Consider the following 26,159-nt stretch of genomic DNA (forward strand, 5'->3'; position numbering starts at 1 on the left):
CTGAACACTTTCATAGTATGAAGGTGGAACTCAAGAGAAATGGAATTCAATAAAAAAAAAGCTCTTTACTCAGGAGCATATCTCTAGCTGCTGGAGAGTCATTAAAATTCTGCCCACCATCAAATGTTATAGATGAACTATACAGATATGTGAGGTAGACTTATGGGCAACTTTTAACATTCCTTTTATATTCCTTAGTAGACATGTTGTGGAATAGAGGCCCAAAGTTGGGTTCACTGTTGGTCTGTTAAAAATGTTCATCCATCCATCCAATCTGCTGGACCCAACCCAACATAGGGCTGTTAAGAAATTTTTTAAATTGGCTGTCCCATCATATTTACCATTAATTATACTTTAAGATGTCTGCCTGCGCAATGATTGTAATACAGCTGACATACAAATCCAGGGATATCAGTCTTACCAGTTTAAAGAATTTTCTGAAATTTGTTTTGGTAGATCTCTCCTCTGCTTTAGACTTGGTTTCTGCAACTTCCTGGCTCCTTCTTTCATCTTTCACTGGGATTTCCGGAGATGCTTCAATTCTCTCAGTGTTTATCACCTCTATGTCATCTGTGGGAGTCTGCAATGATTCAAAAGAAGTGTTATCAAGGATGGGGGAATTCATCCAAGACATTTAGATCAGTCAAGATGAGATTCAGAAGACCTTCTCTCAGTGAGGCTGAAGAAGCAAACTAGGTGTTCTGCTTCAAGAGGAACCAAATTAATTGATTCCAAGGCTTAAAAGGTAAAGGTTCCCCTCACACTCTAGGGGGCGGTGCTCATCTCCGTTTCAAATCCGAAGAACCAGCACTGTCTGAAGACATCTCTGTGGTCATGTGGCTGGCATGACTAGATGCCAAAGGTGCACAGAACACTGTTATCTTCTCACCAAAGGTGGTCCCTATTTTTCTACTTGCATATTTTATGTGTTTCGAACTGCTAGGTTAGCAGAAGCTGGGACAAGTAACGGGAGCTCACCCCATTATGTGGCGCTAGGGATTCAAACCGCCAAACTGCCAACTTTTCTGATCGACAAGCTCAGCGTCTTAGCCACTGAGCCACCGCAGTCCATATTGAGGATTAATTTAAGTACCTGTGAGATGGGGGTATGAGGTAATTGTGTTACCAATAAAGAAGAATATTTATAACTCAGGATTGAAATGAAGGTCTTTGATGCTTTCTGAGCTTGACTGTTTTTTTGCAGACATTTCATTACTCAAACTAAGTAACATCATCAGTGCTAGATTCTATGATGTTCTTCCACCTTTTAATTTAAGAGTTATCAACAGAAATTTAGCTGGTAATTTTGTTAATTAAAAAAATAGAAATAATCCTAATTAAACTGGTTGAGAAAAGTGGTAGTTAATAGAAGCATTTTAATTTAAATTATAATTTAACAAATTAGCGATTTTAAAGAAAACCGGAAGACTTATCACTCATTATAATTAACTCACGATAATTATCTCATTATGTTATCATTGTGTCTGTTGCTAAAGTCTGTTTTTATTCTTTTATACTCAGTGCACTGTAATAATCCTGTAATACCATCTGATGACAGAAGAAACCACAATGTCAAATATAATCCAAGATTATATCAAATGCTAATAATGAAAATATATTATCACATTAAAATATGATCCCACTGAAAGCAAACCTTTAATTTTTTTAAAAGAACCAGCTTCTTTCTCATACTATCACTTAAGCAGCTATATCTCTAATATTTCTCACAGTAACTCCATCCATATACCATTTAGAATTTTTTATTTTTTTCCCCAAAGCTGAACACATGCTCTGTTAAGCAGAAGGCTCCTGTCACGATTTAATTTTTTTTTTAAAAAAAAGAAAAATCATGTATGGGATTCTCTTGAGAATATTGCATTTATTTTTTCCTGTCTCGTAATGTTCACTCAGAGGTTTTAATGTCACTAGAGATACAGTTATATCCAGGGAGGGACCTTTGTGATCAAAGAAAAAGAGAGATATTCATTTGCTTTGAATTCATGCTTGACTTGAAATCCATTCATGGTGAGCTGTAGCACTGGCAGGATGGGGCATAGATGCTGGTGTTATGGTGCCCATGACTTAGATGTTGCTGTAGATACACTGTTCTCAAATATCTCTGTGTCTTCATCTCTGATAGGTTCTCCTGCTTGAGCAGTGGGCTGAACTAGAAGGTTCCACCACAAAACCGTGTTCGACTAAAGGGCACTCAACGAAATCGCGTAGCTGATCTCATCACAGCGCGACAACAACTAGAAGGCCACAAGGTCCCTTCCCACTCTATTCTGATTGATTGATTCCTCAAGAGAACAACAGCAATGGGGTATATTGCACTTGTGACACAGTTCCTCCAGGCTACACTGAATTTATGTCAAATCCAGCTTTTCCTCGTTATCCAATCTGCCATCACACTGAATCATAGTGGAAATAATACATGAGCAGCCTGCTTAGGTAACTCCTGGAAATGTGATGGCTTCCTGGCTGGAATTGCATAAAAAGCATCTATTATCTTTCTTAAAATGCACCTTTGTTTAAATAAAATGTAGTTGGAAAAAATATACCCAGCAACTCATGGAAAGTAACCAAACATCAATTGACAAATAAAATAGGAACACAACAACAACAAAACTACTAATCAAGTAATTGTTCTTATATCATCTTATTTACAAACTCTATCACAGAACTTTGTTTTCAGACAATACCAACAGCCTCTTTGGTTGAAATATTCTCTATAAGGGATTAACAATTGCACACAATTTATACATTTGTGATCATTTAGAGGTGGAAGATCTCTGATCCATTACTTATTACAGTGATGGCGAACCTGTGGCATGCGTGCCAGAGGTAGCAAACACAGCTCTCTCTCTCTCTCTGGACATGTGTGCCGTGGCCAGCTGCTCTTCTGGGTTCAAGCATGCACATGTGTGCCGGCCAGCTGCTCTTCACGTGTGTGGGAGTTCCGGAACCCAGAAGTGCATCTGGCCAGTCCACGCATGCGCATGGGGCAGCTGCTGTTCCAGTTTCCGGCACTCCTGCATGCATGAAGTCTAGTGGCCAGTGCACATGCATGTGCTAGAACACAGAAGAGCACCTGCTTTTCTGGTTTCTGGCATGTGCATATTTGTGCACACACGTGCACATTCTGGTTTCAGCACTTAGTGCCGAAAAGGTTCATCAACACGGACTTATTACATTGCAGATTATATCAGGAATCCAAAGCTAGATTTATTCTGCTTTTGTTAACGCAACTGAATCAGTTCAGCATAGAAGAGAAAATCTATTTCCTGCTGCCTGAGGCAGATGAACTTGTAACAAAATGAATTTGCAGTGGCTGCGAGGAAGATAGGGATGTAGCTGTTGACAGTACTGTTAATTTTGGGGGGTTTGAATTGAATGGATGTAGAACCAGCTTTGTATAAGTTGTGCCCAAAACCCTAGGGTTGCAAATAAATGCACTAACAAGAATAACTGCAACTTCCAAAGGAGTGACTCTAGAATCCAATCATACCTTTTTCCAAAAGAATTTACTTAGGGGTGTGGGTGTAGAAGAAGATCTTTCCTTGGTCATCTCCTTGGGAGCTTCATTGGTGACAACCACAACTGCTGGGGGTGGTGGTTGTACTGGAGCTTCTGGAGGTTTCACAATTGGCTTCACTGCTGGACTTTCCTGAGCTGGAGGCACATTTGTTTCCGGTTTTGTAACAGGGACAACGGGGACAGGCTGTTCGGTTGGCTAGAAACAAAATAAATAAATAAATAAATTGTTCCAGAGAAGATGAAGTTCAAAGACCATCAATGGAAAAAAGTAGAAGACAAAACAACCTCAGAAAAACATGGCATACTGGCATCTTTTATTCCAGCATCCTCACACATTCATCTTTATCCATTTGAGCAGGGGTCTCCAACCTTGAGAACTTTAAGACTTATAGAGTTCAATTATCAGTGTTCCTCAGCCAGTTTTTCTGGCTGAGGAACTCTGAGAGTTGAAGTCCACAAGTCTTAAAGTTGCCAAGGTTGGAAACCCCTGCATTAGAGGATTACATGAGAAGGGTACAAAAATAACAGACATCAATATGGGCAATCAAAAACTATAGTAATACTGTACGCAAATAGAAAACTCAGAGTTGTCTGTATTATTACTCACCTTGGTATTTGCTGTCTGTGGAACATCTTTTTTTGCCTAAAACAATGTGAAACACACAAACACAGAGAGAAATCATGTGGGCATTTTCATTCTCTAAGAATAGAAGTGGCTATAAGGATATTTAAGGATGGAGGGATCCAGGCACTGGACTGGGTTTGACATGGTGAAGCCATTATAAAGAAGAGTTTGCTGGGTATATTTTCAGCATTCCTCTGACATTCTGAAATGTTGAGCTGTGTCTCCTGAAATGCCCCAGGGGACGAACTGGTGTATAAAACTGAAAACATGATGTTGCTAAACTAAAATCATCTTGGAATGAGGAGTGGAGAAAGTTCCTAAAAAAGTTTTTTCTTCTGTAATCTTATGCAGCCAAAAGATTGGAAAGACAAGTCAGAAAAATGGGAGGACTTCATATAATGAATCCTTTCCCAGTGTAGATGATCTGCAGATAGGTATGTCCTTCCATCACCAGAACTGTCTATAGATCAGTGTTTCTCAACCTTGTCAACTTGAAGATGTCTGGACTTTAACTCCTAGAATTCCCCAGCCAGCAAATGCTGGCTGGGGAATTCTGGGAGTTGAAGTCCAGACATCTTCAAGTTGACACGGTTGAGAAACACTGCTATAGATGTTCTCAGTCATCCAAGTCATGGTTGTCCCAAAGGTGCTTTTTTTTCAAGGGGCAACTGGACTTTCTGGTTTTTCTTTGAAGACGTTTCGCTCCTTATCCAAGAAGCTTCTTCTGCTCTGACCGAATGCATCTCCAGAATTCCAGCTTAGCTAGGCTATTGCTGAGAATTTTGGTAGCTGATATCCAGACGGGTTTAATCGGGATAGGCTAACACAGTTAAGTTTTGCAATTTGGGATCACAAAGAGGAATGATAAATGCCAAAATGGGAAAGCTTCAAAAGGGAGGAATTCATGAACAATACAGCAATCAGTGTCCCGTCATCCTGATGGTTAAATATCTCTAATTGAAGAGACAGTATGGCTCTCCTTACCAGCAGGAGACTGGTAATGAATGGGACATTATGTTCGGCCAGTTGAGTCTTTGTTCTGATGTTCTTCTGAATCTGCGTGATCTGAACTTACAATGATTTCACCATATCAGCAATCAAAAGGAAACACTTATATCAATATTAGTGTTTGAGATTAGGCAATGTCACTGTTTTGGGGTTCAAATTAGTGTTATGATGTAATCCTGAAAAAAAGAAGGCTTAGGAGGAGGTGAGAGTATCTGAAGCAAATCTGTATGCATTATTTTCAGGTTATGCAGTATCTTTGATGAAGAGAATGCACCAATTCAGGTACTCTACACCATTGAGTAGAGATGGCCTCGTGGTAACTATATGGACACTGTCTTGTGAAACTAATAGGAGTTTGTTGGTTTTGCAACTCCTCTTGGCAACCATACAAAACCGGTGCCACCGTTCCCTCCCCAAGAGGGAACCCCAAGAATATGTTTTGATGTGTGCATTATAGCTTGTTGTCTTGGGTTTTGTAATGGTGTCCCATCCAAGGACCAAATAGCTCCAACTGTGCTTGCTTTTGAGTCCAGAGAAACTCAGCAGCGCTGAGCAAGGAAAACTCATTTCCCAGGAAATACCATAAGAATCTATGCCAAGGCAATCCTTCATGTTTTCATCTTACAAAGCAGCCTTCATGGTATTGGTGCCATGGTGATGCTAGAATTCAAGGACTTGTGCTTACAGCACATTAAATGTTGCCAGATTAGGGCAAGTTGCGTTAAGATTTCCTAAAATCAGCTCTTGTTCTATGATCAGTGTAGCTCCTTTTTATAGGGAGCTTGAATTAACTAACAAATTTTTCATATGGAAGGAATTTAGTTTCTTTTTCTTCAATCCAGGACTAACAAGATTGAAAAACAAAGGTACTTGAGCCTTCCTGCCTGCCTGCCTTCCTCTTCTGTGATGGGTCAAAAGGGGGGGGGGAGTTATTGGATGATTGACAGGTTGGGGGAGGGCACTGAATTTCATGCTTTGTTTTCAACATTTCAAAGAGAAGGAAAGACAGCCACACAGTTCAGCTTCAAATTGTTTCATGGAGTGAAAGTAATGGCAGCATGGAATTGCTCTCTGGTTAGGGTGACACAGGTTTTGTTAGTGGGAAAGTCTCAATAACAAGACACAGAAAATAGCAATGAATATGCAGTCAGTGGGTTTCAGTTCCTTCCACTGAACCCTGAATTCACAGATATTAATGGAGAGATAAATATTCAGAATTGTGATGATACTTCCCTGTTGCCCAATTATTTCTTTGCCAAAGCCAGCAACCATTCTAAACAATGTCCAACTCAAGCTTTGCTTTTCAGTAACTTTAGCTGCTGCGTGCTTGCATTCAGGATAAGAAGATTTAAAAGTTATCTGTGGTTATTCAGGGTTCTAGAGCTCTGTGTTACTCTCCCATACCAACCTTATGTCTAAACAGTTTGCTAAATGTACTATGTCCTAATCGGGGGCTGTCTGGCTTCTTTTTCTTGGTGCTTTTGACAAGGGAATCAGTCGCCGTCTTCTCAGCAAGCTGCCCACCATGGCCTGTTTGAGATCCCTTTGTGTGACATCAATCAAAGTTGAATTTTCATTGCATGCGCTATTTTCTTTTTGCCCATAACAGGCATCAGCAGTCATTAATGCACAACGTCTTTATAAAACTCAATACTCATATCCACAAATCTCACTTCACTGAAGAGAATTCTACATTTTGTTAGGTACTATGTAACATTGCATTTCCCCCCCCTTACAAGTAACCCTCGACTCACAACCCCAATTGAGCCCAATATTTCTATTGTTAAGAGAGAACTTTGTGCTGTGAATTTTGCCTCATTTTAGGACCTTTCTTGCCACAGTCGTTAAGTGAATTACCACAGTTGATAAGTAGTAACACAGCTGCTAAGTGAATCTGGCTTCCCCATTGATTTTGCTTGTCCAAAGGTTGCCAAACATGACTTTGGGACACAGCAATGGTCATAAGTATGAGTCAGTTGAGAAAATCTGAATTTTGATCACATGATCAATTATCATGGGGATACTACAAAGGTCGTGAGTGCAAAAAACAGTCACATTTTTCAGTGCCATTGTAAGGGCCACTAAATGAACTATTGTAAGTCGAGGTCTACCTGTATTTGCAACAATATATTATTTGAGCATACATTTATCTAGCAAGGAACCCACACATATCTACCACTGAACTCCAGGGCACACCTTGGATAATTTGTGGCTAGTTTCTGAGGATATATAATAAACTAATGGGGCACCATGCTTTCATTATAACCTTTTATGGATATCTGGAATTCTCTAATGATTCTATATTGGTGCGATGGCAAATCTATGGCACACATTCCCGAAGTGGCACATGGAGCCATGTCGCCTGGCATGCGTGGTTTTGCCAGTACCTCTTCCAGGTTTTTTTTTCTAGACAAAGTTTTTTTATTTTCCATTTTCATAACATATAATCACATGCATGCTATTACATAGCCAATATTGTATTGTATTAAGTAATAATTACATCAGTTCCTCTTGCCATCAACTCCCAGAAAGATAAAAACCAATTATTAGCTCTTCTGCTCTCTTCTTCCAGGTTTTTTGGCGCGCGTGCACGTGGGATGATCAGCTGGCCTTTGTGCATGCGGCAGTGCCAGAAACTGGAAGAGTGGACTTCTGTTTTCCAGTGTGAGCACACATGCCAGCCAGTCACCTGTGCATGCACACCAATAACCGGAAGACTAGCTGGCCAGTACACATGCGCACCGGAAATCAGAAGTTCATTTTCCGGCATGCACACGCCCCTTGGGCAGCTCCTTTTCCTGGTTGTGTCCCAGACGAGCAGGCGCACTCCCTTTTTGTCACTTGATGCCGAAAAGGTTTGCCATCACAGCTATATTGCAACAAAAATCAACAAAAACCCAGGGAAGGACAATTTCACTTAAGCATGGAGGTCTTATAAAGAATTCACAGTGTTGGTCCTAACAGTGAAATAGCAGGTTATTTGAAAAATTGCCTCAATGTATACAATCCTGCCTATAGAGCATAAGATCCCCTTTGAGAATTTCTTAATAAAAGAGACAGGGTATTTTTGATTATGGCTTCAAATATTTGACTTGAGCCTGGCCTATTGTAGACTTTATAGTAAGGTTTGAAGATTTCCTTCATTGGGGCTTTTCAATGAGGCTGCATTCATCCCAAAATTTATAACACTGCTGGATATAAGTTGCACAATTTTTGCCTTTACTTTTGTAAGTACATAGCTTTGGCAGAAGACAAAAATATTATGAAAAAGATCAGCTGTGAATTTCCAGCAAAATAGAAACCAAGAGTTGTTGAAATCTGGGTGGCGTATCAGATCAATAAATTGTTAAATGAAACCATATTTCCCCAGAAACTCACAACCTATACACTACCATGTTCTTCCATTTTATTTTTATTGCAACACTGAGATATTGGAAAGGGAGTGGTGCGGTGGCCTAGAGGTGGAGCGCTCACATCACAATCTGGAGGCTAGGTAGAGGCAGATATTTCTCTCTCTGGCTACAATGAGAATATATCTCCTGCGAATTCTGCATTGGTGACAGGAAGGGCATCTGGCCAGTAAATACTCAGCTCCATTCATTTGGCCATACTCCACCCAGATGCACGGGATTATGGGGTCATTAAAAATCAGAGAGAGTGAGAGAGAGAGGGAGGGAGGAAGAGAGAGAGAGTGCAAAGGCTGAGATAATGAATGGGGAAAGAGGCCTCCAATTGGGGGGCAGGTTTGACTTTCAAACTGATTGCTTCATCCTCTTGTACCCTTAATCTCAAAGTTTGATTGATTGATGCCAGATGTACCTGTAGAACCACCATCTTCATGCACAATCTGGTATTAAATTAGCAACTTGTGACCTGTTGGGTCATTGTTTCAGAGGTATTTCCTTATTTAAATAGAAAAACAGAATGACCATTGGCCAAAAAGAAGTGGGAGTGGTTCCTGCCATCTTCCCCATTGACTTTCCTTGTAGGAAGCTGGCAGGGAATGTTGGAAATGACAATCACATGACCATAGTGGACCACAGCAGTGTGGTGGTATGATAACACTGAAGTGGCCACAACTTTGCCAAGTTTCAGTCCCATAAGTCTCATGAGTTTTTGATTTTGGGCACATACTGTTAATTAGTCCCTTGGAGCTACACTGATTAAATGTAAATGTAAAATGACTTTTGTCAAATTGGAGGTTACAAACAATCAAAAAGACACAAGAGTTTTAGTAGATGAGGCCGCAGCCTTACCAAAAACCTCTCTGGGTATAGAAATAAACCACAAGAGACTCCATTCTTACAACAATAGAAACCAACATGAAAGAGATGAGTGAACCTAGCCATCATGAGCATCATGCTTAATGAGAATTGAACTCAGCTCCTTGTCTGATATAATTTAAAATAGCTTTCCTCAAATTAGCAGCCTCCCCTTGTCCAGTATGGCCTCCAAGAATAATAAGGCAATTCTGAAGGTAAAGTACATGAGGATCATAAATGCAGTTCTGAACATCATAAGAGTAGATTCAATAAGTGAAATGAAATAAGTAAAATAATGCAAATTAAATCACATATGGATTTTAAAATCATCCAACTTCATATCAGACACAGTGCTTTCCCATTTAGGATGAGATGTGTGTATGAATCAATCCTGAAATACCTAGGTAGGTAACCTCTCCCCTCCGCCCCCCCCTGAAAACCCACAAATGTTGAATTTGCAAGGAGAAAGACACTCACTTTATCCTCAGTATCACACTTGGAATCAGCTTTGCTTGGTGAAACCTTTCAAGAGAAAAAAAATCATTCTTGAAATATGCAGTTTTAAAAACCATTCCAAATTTTGTCGTGGTCTTTGGTTGAAAAGCAAAGGGAATTAGGAGGACATTGCTTTAAAATACAGAGATATAGAATAAAACAAAGACGTTTCCAACTTATATGCGAAACAAACATCACAATCTGGTAAAGTTATATTTCAGCCTCAAATAATCAAATTGGACAGACACTAAATCAGAAAAGAAATCAGAAAGGTGCTTTTTTCTTCCCCGCAAAAAAGTCATCAACACTAGATGGCAGAACAACTGCTGCTTGCAAGAAATAAATTCATTCATGTTTTTTGGTTTCACAAGTCATTCATAAGGCTCAAGAACCAAGAACGACATATAAAGCTACTTCTGAGTAGTTTTGTTTATTGTTATTCACCTTTACCGCCTAAAAGCAACTGTATGTACAAAATGGATATACTCTGTAAACTGCTAGGGAATGGCAGCCTTAACTCTCTTCCTGCCTACCAAATTCTTCAAGCTGTGCAGCCTCTTTGACCTCTTGGAAGCAGCCCCTCCCTCCTGGGATTCCAGACTACATTCCACCACATCAATGCAGTTATACACATTTTGTTAACTATTGTCCTACTTTCAGTGAAAGGGAGAGAAAACAAAGAACCCACATTAATAATTAGCAGCCATGCTTAGCAGGATATGTAATCCCAGCTATTATCTTCTGGCTAACCACTATTGGAAAAAAATATTACCAGTCTTGATTAAATTTTGATTCTTTCCAGCAGTTATTTTATTTTTTTATATTCTGTTCCCAAACTACTTAAGGCGTATGCAAAAGGGAACACCCCTCCCAAAAAGAAGCTTGTCTGAATTCATGTGATTTTTGAACGTTAAAAGTGTCTTTATGCTGTTTAGAATCTGTACAGATTGAACTTAAATCACATTATCTTTGAACAAAAGTCTTAGTGCAGATTTTCTTATTATTTCATAGATACTGCAATTTTTCATTGTGTCCAATTACAAATCCTGCTCTTGAGAAAGTAAATTTATTTATTTGTTTGTTTGTTTATCACATTTAAATGGCTACCCAACTTACACACTCTGGGTGGCTTACAATATAAACATTCCACAGTGTAAAAACCCTTAAACCTCCATCAGAATATATCTGATAATTTTGACTTGATCTTGCAAATTAATGAATAAAACCCACAATCTTTCAAACTCAGTTAACGTTGCGTTCTTCTATAATAGCCTTCCTCACACTGTAACATCAAAGATTTCTGGTGAAGATGACCTTTCCTGAAAGCTAGGGAATCCCAGTCCCATATAATTGTTGGGTGCCAGTCTGGGGAAAATCATTCTACAAGCTCATTACTTCTTCTGAAACAGAAGTCTTGCTTTTCACATTGTCTAGCAAGTACAGCCGCCCACTCTCTTTTCTCATCTTCCATACATGATTTCACATTCAAACTTCATGACAGTCACTTTTCTGCTGCTGCTATTGCCCCCTCTAAATTTTCAAGGAAGGAAGGAAGGAAGGAAGGAAGGAAGGAAGGAAGGAAGGAAGGAAGGAAGGAAGGAAACGATTGATAGCAAATTTGTGTAACAATTCATCTCAGTTAGATAGGGAAAATCAAAATGACAGCATCTTACCAGCGTTTTGAAGAAGCTCATGATGTTATTATCTGTCCTAGTTGCTGTGTTAGTGTTGTCTGTCTTCCTCTCTTCTTGGGCAAGATCCTCAGAGGCCAAGCAATTGGAAACTGCTATATCCTGTGGCAGAGTGGTTTGGTTGTGTTCATCTATTAAATCCTGCATCAAAAGAAAGCATGTTTCTTTCAGATCCCAACTTATTGAATGCCAAACAGATTTGTAAAAGTAATCTGTCTGCCACTCGTATCATGTTGCTCTACAAAAGAGAGTCATAATTCCATCCATATTTCTTCAGCCTACATATCCAGAACAATTGGTCGTTTATGTAGTCAGTGTCGAAAATATGCACGTTTGCCGCTGAAGTTGGAGGGACATTGTTCTGACTCACAGAGAACAACAAATGCAAGAAACAGGGTTGCATATGACCAAACACGGATCCTCATTCCAAGCAACTGAATATTAAATACTAAACTCCACAAGATTCTGAACTCTGAATTCTGAGGATTATATAGTACCACACTATAGGGTTTTTTTTTTTTGAAAGCTCAGTTTATAAAATTTGATTTGCTTAGCATTTGCTTAAACCTAGCTAGAACTTTAACACTGATGCAGCATGGAAATGTTCTCTTGGTAATCATTTACATCAGTGGTCCCCAACCCCCGGTCCGCGGACCGGTGCCGGGCCGTGGAGTACCTGGCACCGGGCCGCGCAGCGGCCGGGGGCCTAAGGGAAAGTCGCTAGGCCTACGGGACAACGTTGTCCAATCAGTATTCTGGCTGGTCGGCGAGGTAGGGGAGGTAAGCTAAAGGGGCGTGAATTAAGGCCGGGCATTCAGTTGCTGAGCAGCGCACGCAAATTGGTGGCTGGGGTGGCCGGGCGCGTGCCTGGGACGGTGTGCGGAGCGGGGCCACCGGACTGAGCCTCTCTCAGAGGCGGTTGGTGGGGGTGTGCCGTCGCGAGGTTTCGCTGCGAGGAATGTGAGAAGCCCAGGTGGTTGTTTCCTCCCCCCCTCTTCCCCGCGAGCTCTCGCCGGCGCCGGGCTTTCCCCTGGCTCGTCTGCGGCCGCCGTTTTTGTCTCCCGCAGAGGCTGTTCCCCGAACCACCACCACCACCACCACCAACCCGGCCTCCCCTGTCAGTGCCCCGCGTCATGTCGTGATCTCCGGGCGGACGTGTGGGACCAGGGAGGTGGCGGTGACGGCGGCTGCTGCTGCTGCTGCTGCAGCCGCCGATGGGGCTGCTCCGGATTATGTTGCCGCCTAAATTGCAGCTCTTGGCGGTGATGGCGTTCGGGGTGTCCGTCCTCTTCCTGGAGAACCAGAGCACTCGGGCCACAACACGAGTGATGTCAAATTGACCACGCCCAACCCAGCCCCACAGGGTCAAACACAATCCTGATATGGTCCTCAATGATATCGAGTTTGACACCCCTGCTTTAGATCCTGATAGTGTTTTAATTATTAAAATTTAATAGACATAAAAAAGATGAAGAAAGACTAACCTCTATGTTATTTTTATGGAAGGCCTGCCTGAAAGTTATAATGGTAGCTCCTGGGCCGTGCGCAAAGGCTCCAGGGAAGAGATGCCCCCTCACCCCTGCGCGCGCTCAGCGGGCCACGGTAAAATTATCAAAGGCTGACTGGTCCGCGGCGATAAAAAGGTTGGGGACCACTGATTTACATTACAAAAATAATAATTTCTACAACTGTAAGGATTTTTTGGAAAAAATATATTGTTCAAGCCGTTGAACTAAATAGTAAAAAAAACTGCACAAAAGTGCCTTAAGCAGTGAAGACCAATGATAGTCTCTGGGGTAATGAAGAGACTAAGGAGCAAAAATAAATTCAAAACAATCATGATAGGTCAAAAATGGTCTGAAATAATACCAGAATAGAGAAAATAAAATAAATAGAATATAGAAGAGAGGTTTTTCTTTGTCTTTTCATGCCTTCAAGTCAGTATTGACTTTTGGCAACTGGACTAATTATTGTAATTTTCTTGACAAGATTTCAGAATTGGTTTTCCCTTACCTCTTTCCTAGTTGCTGAGCGAGAGTGGCTGGTCCAGCTGGCCTTGTGTCTAATGTAGGAACAGAATTCATGGTCTCCTAATTTCTAGTCTGGGCTTTAACCATTACACCAAACTGGCTCAGCAGAGAGGATACCTGGCTTGAAATAGGACAGGTGAAAAGATCTTGGAACTGCAGCTTTACCCAAGCTGAATATGAGTCAGTTATATGACATGGCCAGAGGTGGTATTCAGCAGGTTCTGACCAGTTCTGGAGAAGCGGTAGCAGAAATTTTGAGTAGTTCGGAGAACCGGTAAATATCACCTCTGACTGATCCTGCCCCCATCCATTCTCTGCCTCCCAAGTCCCAGTTGATTGGGAGGAAATGGAGATTTTGTAGTAACCTTCCCCTGGAGAGGGGTGGGAATGGAGATTTTACAGTATCCTTCCCCTGCCATGCCCACCAAGCCACGGCCACAGAACCGGTAGTAAAATATTTTGAATCCCACCACTGGACATGGCAGAAAACAAGGTAAGTGTCAGGCCTGAAAGACGAGATCTACACATAAAGTGCAATTAAGCAGATTTCTTGCTACAAGCCAAATGCAAAGGAATCTTCTCAACACCTGGTTAGATAAGGGTCAGCAGCCCTCATTACCATTTGTGGCTATACAGGGATTCTAGCCCATTCCTTCTTTTAACTCTGCCCCACGTCCTGGTTCTTCTCCTACAGGCAAGTGCCCTTTCAGGCAAGATCAATGAAAGCATAACCTCATATAGCAAAATTGCTCAACTGTATTCTAACTCTATCAAGAATCCAAATTGAGTACAGGTTTACACAAACATAATTAGAGTATGAAGTTTTTAATTGGTCAGTGTATTTTTTGTATTGTATGGTAATCTTCCACTCTCGGGAAACTGAATGTAGCACAATAACTATTTGTTAACAAGTGTATGAATGGTCCTTGTATGCGCGTTTGAATATTTGTGTGTGTGTGTCTACCTCATTGTTCTCATTTATTCCACCTTGCTTTTCAACAATGCTAGATACTGATGTTTGAAGCAAATAAACATGTTTTCTTCTACTTTGTATAGATGAACAAAGTAAAATACACTCAGAAATGGACACTCACAAAAGTTCAGTTTTGACAGCTGCTCTCTGCCCACCTACTCTCTTCTCTTTTGTTGCATACGAGCTCAACAATTCCTAATTAATTTCATACTTGCCAACATTTTACAAATGATGAAAGCAGCATCATTGTCTAGTTATAACACTCTCTCATACACATGCATACACATAGACAGCGAAAGGAAGGGATTATAGAGATTGTTTTTCTGCTGTGCTAATTTACTGTAGCAAAGTTTCTAAAAGTTTAAAAAACTGGATAGATTTAGACCACATTCTTTAGATGGACAAGTCCTAGGCTGCTTAGATTTTAACAAATGCATATCCCACTTTCTTTGGTTAAAAATAATCAAGAAAACTAGTGGAGGAGAAGAATTACGATATGCAGAGGTAAAGTCTTAAAAATACAATGAAAGTATGTTTTGTCTCTTCCATTCAATCATGTCCAATTCTCAGAGATTACCTTGATGTATTCCTGCAGTACAAATGGTCTTAAACTTACAATGATTTGTTTAGTGACCATTCAAACTACAATGGCACTGAAAAAGGTGACTTATGACCATTTTTCATACTTAAGATGGCTGCAGTATCTCACAGTCACGGTATCAAAATTCAGATGCTTGGAATCTGGCATTATTTATGATGGTTGCAGTGTCACAGGGTCATGTGATGATCTTTTGTGACCTTCTGACAAGCAAAGTTCATGGGGAAGCCAAATGCACTGAACAACTGTGTTACTAACTTAACATCTGTGGTGATTCACTTAACAACTGTGGCGACAAATACCATAAAATGGGGCAAAATTCACTTAACAAAATTCTTCTTAGCAACAGAAATGTGGGACCCAGTTGTGGTCATAAATTGAGGATTACCTGTATTCTTGTCAGGTTTTTCAGAAATGGCTTGCCATTGCTCCTTCCTAGGACTGAGAATGAGTGACTGGCTCAATGTCACCCAGCTGTTTCTAGCCTAATGCCCAGGGGTGGGCTGCTGGAGGTTCGCAGGGGTTTGGGAGAACCTCTAGCTAAGATTCTGTGCAGTTCAGAGAACCCCCAAATCCCACTCCCGGCTGCCACAAAGAAGAGGGAGTCAAGCTATTCTCCAAAGCACCTGAGGGCAGGATAAGAAGCAACAGGTGGAAACTAATCAAGGAGAGAAGCAACCTAGAATTAAGGAGGAATTTCCTGACAGTTAGAACAATTAATCAGTGGAACAACTTGTCTCCAGAAGTTGTGAATGATCCAACACTGGACGTTTTTAAGAAGATATTGGATAACCATTTGTCTGAAGTAGTGTAGGGTTTCCTGCCTAAGCAAGGGGTTGGATTAGAAGACCTCCAAAGTCCCTTCCCAACTCTGTTATTCTATATGCTAATTCATGTTAGTGCTTGTTGGAGTATGCACAGGATAATATTGGAGTTTGGCTTTGTAAGTTTTTAGCAAGATTCTTTCTCATTTAGATCCCACTAGAAGTCACTTTGTAAATGCATTGTCATATGCGGTAGCTATTTTTTGGTAGTAGAGTGCACTTTGTGTCTTGCAACTTTCATTTTCAATAGCACTCGGGTTTTTTTTTTAATTAAATGGTACTTTTTAAAATCTTATTATCTATGGATTATTCAATGTTTGCATTTTTCACTCATACAATACAATTCTTTATGTAATACTTGGCTGGGTGGGAGAGACCTCATAAAACCAAAGCAATAGGAATTTATTTAGAAAGATATTCAGAACTACTTTGTGTAGCTTATTCTACTCCATGGAGATCTTTCCCTCCATGTCTTCCCTTTAACATAAAGAATGAGTCACATACCATTACAAAGGGAACATACAATTCAGTGGGATGGAAGTGGGCTGTGGACAGAGATTCTTCTTATATGTACAATGTTGCATGCATGGAATTATGGTGTAACAAAAGTCCTTTAATTTCATTAAAAAAAAAACAGGGGTGGGCAGCCGGGGGTTCGCAGGAATTCAGGAGAACCTCTAGCTAAGATTCTGTGCAGTTTGGGGAATCCCCATCTGGCTGGCCCCACCCACCCCATCCCTCCCACACGGCCCATTTTGGATGCAGGTAAGTGCAGGGCACGCACGGAGGCTTGAGGAGGGCCAAAAAATGGGCTTACAGGAAGTTCCGGGATCCTGGAAACGGCCCTGTTTCTGGCCTCCAGAGGGCCTCCGGAGCCTGGGGAGGCCATTTTTGCCCTCCTGGAGGCTCAAAGAAAGCCTACTGAGCCTGGGGAGGGCACAAATGCCCTTCTCCCCCACCATGGTGCAGGAGGCCAACTAGGCCATACCCACCATGGCCACACCCACCCAGCAACCGGGCAGAGCCCTTGCTAAAATTTTTGAAGCCCACCCCTGAAGATACAGGATTTCTTTTTAGATTAGTATGCAAGGAGTTAAATGCTTCTATAAGAGTTAGTTGCTCAGTGTTTCAGTCAGTCTATGTCTATCTCTCTCCCTCCCTCCTTCCCTCTCTCTCCCATATTTTACAATCATAAAGTTAGTATAAATGAAGGATACCCTCAAAAAAAAAAAGGCAAGTTGGTGGATACAACTTTGAAATTTAAACCCAGCCTTTTTTGGGGGGTGGGGCAGGGGTGGGTTTCTCGCCCCGTTCCAACCGGTTCGGTTGGAACGGGGCTGGTGGTGTCCTCGTGCACGTGTGCGGCGCATGCGTGCACGCGTGCGGCACACACATGCGTACTAGCGTCTGTGCGATGCTCCAGCTGCTCCTGGAGGATCGCGCAGGCGCTGTATGCATCCTGCGCATGCGTGGAAGTGCAGAACTCATCAAAACCGGGTAAGGAGCGCGGACGGGCAGGTGGGCCCTTCGCCGTTCCCGGAAGTTACTTACTTCCAGGTTCGCCGACCAACCAGTTCGCAGGGACTGCCGCGAACCGGTTGAAACCCACCCCTGGGGTGGGGGTAGAAGAACACATGCACGTAAAAATGGCAAGGTTTTGATCATGCACTCCCAGCTGCCATTCTGACTTTTTTATCCTCTCCTACCCTGGTACAAATCCTAGTCTCCTAAGATATAGACAAGGGGATTTATGAAAATGATCCTTTCTGCCAGGACCACATTCACATTCACAGGGCTGTAGCTAATGTGGCTAGTCCAAGCAATCCATTTACCTTGGCCTGAATAGTAACTGCTCTATCCAGGCTGTGAATCCTGCCCTTGTTTGAATTGTGCAGCTTCCTGAATGTAGTTTTGTGATGCTTGAAAAGAAAGCCGTGTTTCAACCAAACACAGAATGTCTGTCTATTTTCGGGACTCTGCCCTAAAATGGGAACGTCTCCCTCCTTTCCTCTTGCCAGTGGTGCTGCTTGTTTGTTGGCATGTGGGGAAAAAAAGCTTTGATGTGATTAATATAATAAATTTTCTCCTCACAGGCTATAAGCCTTGGCTTACTTAAACAGTGATCGGTGCCCAGAACAAAATCCAGGCAATTAGAATTCTATCTAATATTTTGATTTTCTGTACAAATATGCAGTCTATAAAATTAGGGCTTTGTGCCATTATTATGTGACGTGTGGCTTTTCCATCAGGCTTCTTCATCTAAATATAAAGCCTAACAAAACACAGATTTGAAGAATATCTCCTCCTCCTCCTCCTCCTCCTCCTCCTCATCATCATCATCAACATCATCATCATGGAAGATCAACTTCAGGCTATCTGAACATGTCTATGCTACAACCTGCTGCTTTGAAATAAGATCAGCACAGAAGCTTGAGATCCCATTCTTCTTATCGTGGCTTGTGCAGCAATCTTTCCAGGCACAAAAGTTTGCAATATCTTTCCAGGCACAAGCTTTGCACAAACAAGGATTCTCAGTGCTTCAGAATGTTTAGCATAGTGTTTCTCAACCTTGGCAGACTTGAAGATGGGTGGACTTCAACTCCCAGAATTCCCCAGCCAGCTCTGTTCTGGGAGTTGAAGTCCGCCATCTTCCAGTTGTCAAGGTTGAGAAACACTGCCTCTTAAGATGCCGTCCTCTCCTAATGAAAATTGAACTTCAAGGAAGGCTTATTTGTCCTCTGTGAGAATTCCTTAAGAATGCAAATGACATTTTTGTCACAGGTAATTTAGCCAGATGGAGAGAACGGAAAAGGATGAAGTTGCAAGAGTCAGAAGAACTGGTTATGAGAAAAGAAGAGGCAAGGAGCAGGAAGCTGATGACATTGCTAGAATTTTGCTAAGCTATTTTGGAAACAATTCAATGATGTAGAAACTACAATGGAGCATTATGAGAATAAGGTTTGGAGAGTTACAGTCTCAGTGATAAAGAACAGAAGACTGAATCTCCTGCAATGTCCAGGATCATCTTAGGATCTTCACCTCACCCTAGGAACCTACCATTGAAATCAACAAAATGAACTAAGATACATAAACTAGGCTCCTACTTTGTACCAAATCATGGTTAGCTGAACAAGCCACAATTAGCTGGGCTCACTTTTTTTGTCTAACTGATGATGTAAACTTTTTTTTCTTACTATGATGTACGAATGCAATCATGTAAGATGACAAATATTTAATTCACAGGATAATCATTTCTTCTACAACATTATTTATGCTCATTATTTATGCTTCATATATATAAAGTAGGGCATAATTAGAATATTTCTTTTAAAAAAACCTTTGTAACTCACTAAATCTTACTGAGGGGAACGCAATGGCTCAGTGGCTAAGACGCTGAGCTTGTCAATCAAAAGGTCAGCATTTCAGCGGTTTGAATCCCTAGTGCCATGAAACAGGGTGAGCTCCAATTACTTCTCCAGCTTTTGCCAACCTAGCAGTTCGAAAGCATGTAAAAATGCAAGTAGAAAAATTGGCGTTTAGTCATGCCAGCCACATGATCACGGAGACGTCTTCGGACAGCGCTGGCTCTTTGGCTTTGAAACGGAGATGAGCACTGCCCCCTAGAGTCAGGAATGACTAGCACATATGCGCGAGGGGAACCTTTACCTTAAATCTTACTGAAGCAGCTAGGATTCCATATTTTACTTTTTCTAGAAATGACTGAACTAATCACTGTGCCTAATGACAGGGCTGGTCTTATTTATTACTCTTCCTCAAGCATTGTTCCTCCTCACTACTCTTGAGTTCCCTCAGAACTCTTCACAAATGTAGTCAGAAACCAAACCTATACTCAGTGTGTGCTTCTAGGGAAGAAGGCCATATCTGTGAGTAACTGATTCCACTGTTGTATAACTGTCAGGGAAAAATTTAAAAAATATATAATTATAATTGAAAACCAATTTCCCCAAAACAGAAATCCATTATTTGACAATGCAGAATAGAAATTTTTACCTTCTGTAGGTAGATATCCTTTCGAGTATTTGAAAGATGCTATGGTGACTCCTATAACCTTCTTTTCTGAAGGCTGAATAATCCCAGTGCCTTCAATCTCTCCTCATAAGGCTTAATTGCTCATCTTCTGATCATTCTCACTGTTCTTCTTTAAACTTGATGGTCATATCTACCCAACCCATTAGAGCGGGGGATGTTGTGGGTACCATCCCTGAGGGAGATAGACCTGGTGGGACCCAGAAGAAGGGCCTTCTCCATGGTGGCTCCCTCTCTCTGGAACATCACTCCCCCAGAGATTAGAATGGCCCCTCACTCTAATACTCTTCCAGAAGGTGCTGAAGACCTGGTTCTGCCAGCGGGCCTGGGGAACCTAGAGAGGGATGGAGCCCATTAAATGGCTCATGTGATCAACTGTCGCTGGGGCAGGAGGTGGGGGATGATTTTATTACATTAATTTATTTGATTTTTTTTTAATCAGTTTTACTGTTTTTAGATGTGGTTTTTATATTCTGTAACCACCTTGAGTCACCATGGGCAAATAGGCAGCAATATAAATTTAATAATAATAATAACAATAATAATAACAACTATTATTATTAATAATAATAATAATAATAATAATAATAAAGATATCACACTGGTTGAGATAAACAAGGTTACAATCATACACATTGCAATACCAGGTGATAGTAGGGTCGATGAGAAGGAATATGAAAAAATCGCGAAATACCAGGACTTAAAAATCGAAATTCATCGATTATGGCACAAACCAGCAGTGGTAATTCCAGTGGTAATTGGCACACTGGGTGCTATTGCAAAAGCACTGGAATTACATTTAAAACAGTTAAAAATTGACAAAATCACCATCAGTGAAATGCAAAAAGCCGCACTGCTTGGATCTGCACGCATATTACAAAAATACGTTAGGACGTCCTAGGCCCCTGGGTGGGGCCCGACTAGTAATCAATGCCAAATCCGGTGAAACAACTGGCCGCTGTGATACAATTGTACAATAATAATAATAATAATAACTTTGTTTAAAAAAGTTTTTTTGAATTCCTAAACTGTAATGCGCATAACTAGGCTCAGTACACAAAAAAAAAAAAAAAAAAAAAAAAAAAGAACTTAGAAGTATTACTTTCTGGTATTTGCAAATTACCCTTCACTTGATGTAGTTTAAAACTGCCCTTGTTTTTACTGCCTCTATATTATACAAATGTTAGTATTCAGTTTGTAATCAAGTACAATCCCAAGATCTTGTTCACATTTTTAAAAAACCAAGCCAGGAACCCTTTTCCTCCCACATCCATCTTGGACTTGGGCAGGTATTTTTCTGTTACCTGAATAAAGAATTTTTGCATTGTTCTCTACTTTTTCTTTTCTTTTCTTTTTTGCTATTTTAAGATCAATTCTCTTAAACCGTTAGGATATTTTTGAATTCTATTTCTGATTTCTGCAGTATGAATTATCCCACCCAGTTCCAATTTCTATACTTGCCTTTCCCTGCGATTCATGATCAGGGGTGCTCTTTAATCCTGCAGGTTCTTCCAAGGAGATGCCTACACCTGGACAGCTGTCAGTCACCTCCTGTTGATTTTGCTCCTCTTGCCTGCTCTTAGGTCTTCCTTTTTCCAATTTGAAGAGCTTGTCCAAAAAGGTTAACTCTTTGGATTTCGGTAAAGGGACATCCTCCTCTTTAGCTGGTGCTGAGAGTTCAATTTCACTAGGAGATGCTTCACTTAGGTTTTTATCAGAAGCTTTCTCTGTGGCAGCTGCGACCGAAAGCTCCCCGTTTTCACTCAACGCTTTGTTTGCCTGAGCCGCCTCTGAGCTGACATCAAGTTGAGCTGATCCAAGGGATGAATTTGTCGCCTGCGCTTCAGTACGTCCTGGTACAGACCGTGAAAATGCAAAGGCAAAACGAGATTTGGCAGCTGGTGGAAGAGGTTTGGCTTCTTTCCCGAGATTATTTCCACTGGCCTCGGAGTTGGAGCTGATCTCCATTGTTTTCTGGGAAGAAACAGCTGCATTGTCCAGGCCAACACTCACTCTTGCATCCACTACAAGTGCAAACAAGAAAACAGCAATTCTCCATCACAACAGGAAAGATGCACTATTAATCATAGCTGCCTGCATCTTTAATGGACTGACTGTAAACTGAAAAGGTCTAAACGAACAGAGTGTCCATGTTTCATTCTCTTACCAAGTATGATGTTTGGCCTAAGCAAAGAATTTGAATTACCCAAATCTACCATATCGTCACTGGTCCATTAATAAAGCCTGCCCTTTTCAATGACATAGAGCCGTAGGGGAAAATGAACATTACATTACCAAATAATTGACAGCCTTTTCTATTTCAAAACTGTCTGCAAAAGTAAGGCTACTATTGCTATTATTTTTTTTTAGGATATATTTTTTTCCAAAATGGTAAATGTGTGATTATAGTCCTTTGTTTGATCTTTCGAAGTTGTCATTGTATGAGAAATATGAATCTGGAAAACTCAACAAAAGGGCAGAACTTGGTTTGAATGCCAGTTAATATTTGAGGATGCAGTCTGTTTGAGTACTGGCAGGGTTTCTTATATACAGAGTTCTCAACTCATGGACATTCATTTTATGACCATTCGAAGTTACGACAGTACAGAAAAAAGTGACTTATAACCGGTCCCCACATTTACAACTATTGTAGCATTTCTATAGTCACATGATCAAAGTTTGGGTGCTTGGCAACCAGCATGCATTTACGATAGTTGTCCTGAGGGCAGGACAAGGAGCAATGGAAGGAAACTAATCAAGGAGAGAAGCAACCTAGAAATAAGAAGACATTTCCTAACAATTAGCCAGTGGAACAACTTGTGAATGCTTCAACACTGGAAGTTTTTAAGAAGAGATTGGACAACCATTTGTCTGCAATGGTATAGGGTTCCCTGCCTTAGCAGGGGGTTGGACTAGAAGACCTCCAAGGTCCCTTCCAACTCTGTTATTCTATTCTACAACCCGTTAAGAAGCTCTACTGCATCAGTAAAATAAACAATAATTACCATATTTTTCAGAGTATAAGACACACATTTTTCTTCAAAAAAAGAGGCTGAAAATCTGGGTGTGTCTTATACACTGAATACAGCATTTTTTGCCTCCCGAAACCCCGCCCCTTTGCAAAAATGGCCATGCATAGCTTGTAGGAGCCTTTCAGAGAGCTCCTGGGGACTGGGGAAGGCAGAAATGAGCAAAAAATGAGCTGTTTTTTGCTCAATTTTGCCCCCTCCCCAGTCCCCAGGAGCACTCTATCAGCTTCCTAAAGGCTATCCATGCCCTTTTTTTTTCAAAAAACAAGCCGGTTTTTTGCTCATTTTGCGCCCCCCCCCCCAGCACTCTACAAGCCTTCTAAGGGCTATTCATGCCCTTTGGGGGGGGGGAACGGGCCCATTTTCACGAAAAACTGGCCGTTTTGAGAGGTTTGCAGAGTACAAAAACTATTTTTTTAAAAAAATTGCCTCTTCAAAACCTTGGTACATCTTATACACTGGTCCATCTTATACTGTGCCGAGGTGGCACGTGGTTAAAGTGCTGTACTGCAGCCACTCCAGCTGACTGTTATCTGCAGTTCGGCAGTTCAAATCTCACTGGCTCAGGGTTGACTCAGCCTTCCATCCTTCCGAGGTGGGTAAAATGAGGACCCGGATTGTTGGGGGCAATAAGCTGACTCTGTAAACCGCTTAGAGAGGGCTGAAAGCCCTATGAAGCGGTATATAAGTCTAACTGCTATTGCTATTGCTACTCTGAAAAATATGGTATTCCAGACAACTCTCAATCAACCCATCTGCTGCTGTTGCACATAATGGTCAGTTTGTTGGCCTTAATGACACCCAAAATCTTATCATTGCTTTGTAGAAAAATTACCTCATCCTAGGTCAATGCTTCAGAAGATTTTCCATGATAACTCATTAATCAGTACTCTATAGCGAAGCAGATTCTGCCTTGCAAGTGATATCTGTTCACTCAGTTAAGCGAAGCAAAAACAAAGATAAATGTGTGTGGTACCAGAAGCAAGAAACCTTTGATTTCAGAGCTCGCACAACTTGCAGGAAGAATTTAAAAAATGTTTTTAGCTGTGTTCCTCAACTACTGTACGGAAACATTAGCCAAACATGCATAATGAAATAAGGGAATGAAAAAAAAAATCAAAGTGTACTGAATGTACAGTAATAGGTGGAAATGAAGAATAAATGAATTATGTTTATCTGTGAGTATTCAAAACTTTCAGTGGATAAGAAAGGACAGGAAAAACAATGAGAGTCACAAACATATTTACTTCATAATGGACTCTGTTTCTATTTCTGGTTGTAGATCAAATCTACAAAACTGCCCTAATGCATTGATCTTGTCTACCCATTAGAACCGGTATTTCCAACAATCAGTTGTGACATACGATTTATATTAGCTAGAATCGGTGGATTTCCTGCCTTCTTGCTAATCTAAATTGTGAGTCACAGCTAATCATCAGAAATTGAAAATTCTGCTTTTATTGCCCAAAAACCTTAAGAAAGGTTTTTACCTATCTTCAATTGGGTTCACTGTTTACCATCCTTCAATGATGCTTTTCCCGAGTTCATCAGAAAACCACAAAATTATTTGAGATCTACAAACAGGGATAGGGATATACAGTTCCTTCTCAAACCAAACAGGTGTCTGAAAGGAAGACTAAATTCTTTACAAAGAAATAAGCTTTATAACAGGGTGGATACCTTAGATTAGATAAGCATATGATAAAAGAAATAAATTATTTTATTGTTCCATCTAGAATTTATGTTGGTAAATATGGTGGCAATCTCAGAAGGATGACAGATACTAACTATTCCTCTTACTAGAGGAATACCAGGAGAGCTAACCCACTGGGGTGATGCTCAAGAACTCCTGATCTTTCCTATAAGTAGCACCACCAATTGCTTCAAGAGCTCTTTAGGTATCTTCAACCCAAAGTCACATGTGCTATGAAAAAAAGTTATTCCTTCTTTGCAATTTCCTTCTGTACATTTCCACCTCGATATACATCCATTGTAAATGTACTTCTCCCTCCTTATTTCAGTTTCTCTTTGTCCATACATAAGATACTATTATATACAGTGCTTAATTTACAATCCTTCTTTCCATTTATACAAGTTTGTTCATCTCTATCTATTCATTGTTAATTTCTAACTCCTGTGTCTTCTTCATTTAGTCTTTCCTTAAGCTTTACACCTGTCCTCTAGCCATTTGTACCACTCGTTCTGTACCGTATATATAATATTCTGTTTCAGAGGTGGGTTCCTACCAGTTCGCACCTATTTGGTAGAACCGGTTCGTCAAATCTACCGAACCGGTTAGAAGAGGTTCCACCAGTGGACCCGGAAAGCAGGCCACACCTACAGAAGAGGTTCCAAAATTTTTTGAAACCCACCACTGGTCCTTGGATATGATTATTCTACACTATCATGCTCATATTTATAAAACTCAGTGCCTCTATGAAAGGTAAGGATGACTACTGCGTTTGTGGTGCAATCAGAACATTGCGTGTGTTGAAGTTGTTTTAACGCAAACCAAAGATGCCTTTTAAAAAACAAGTTTACATCCTATTCTTATGCATGCCAGTGCTGTGTGTGAGGTAATTTAAGGTGGTTCTGACAAGTGTCGTCGGCATCTTCATATCCGGTCACATGGGTGGCAAGCCACTCCCATCTGGTCACATGGGTGGCAAGCCACTCCCACAAAGGAGGCCACACCCACAGAGTAGGTTTGAACAATTTTTGAAACCCACCACTGTTCTATTTCCTCTTCTTTTATTTCTTTTGTAAATTTGTCCATCTCTGCACACTCTAACACTTTCATTATAACATTCCCCTCTGTTGGTATATTATTATTATTCCAATTTTGTGCACATGTTATTCTCGCTACCATTGTATATGTATAATTGTATATGTATAATTAAATATTGTGGTTTTTTTGTCATAATTCTTTGTAGGTATTCCCAATAAAAACAATTCCAGTTTCATATCAGAAGTTCTAATATTTGTGCCCGTTATATTCATTTCCCAGAAGCCTTTTGGATTCTTGTGATTCAAAGAGCCT

The 26,159-nt window shown here is 40.7% G+C and overlaps 1 protein-coding gene across 1 annotated transcript in view; it reads right to left on the reverse strand.

The window, feature by feature from the left end:
• Positions 1-26,159, reverse strand: part of BCAS1 (breast carcinoma amplified sequence 1) — a 47,143-nt gene that overhangs the window by 9,904 nt on the left and 11,080 nt on the right. The window contains 7 exon segments of the mRNA XM_032218606.1: positions 422-580; positions 3,509-3,733; positions 4,145-4,180; positions 6,579-6,713; positions 9,910-9,954; positions 11,601-11,759; positions 21,552-22,114. Coding sequence (XP_032074497.1) covers positions 422-580; positions 3,509-3,733; positions 4,145-4,180; positions 6,579-6,713; positions 9,910-9,954; positions 11,601-11,759; positions 21,552-22,114 — 1,322 coding nt within the window.

The sequence above is a fragment of the Thamnophis elegans genome, chromosome 5 (genome assembly GCF_009769535.1).
Source record: "Thamnophis elegans isolate rThaEle1 chromosome 5, rThaEle1.pri, whole genome shotgun sequence".
Classification (NCBI taxonomy): Eukaryota; Metazoa; Chordata; class Lepidosauria; order Squamata; family Colubridae; genus Thamnophis; species Thamnophis elegans.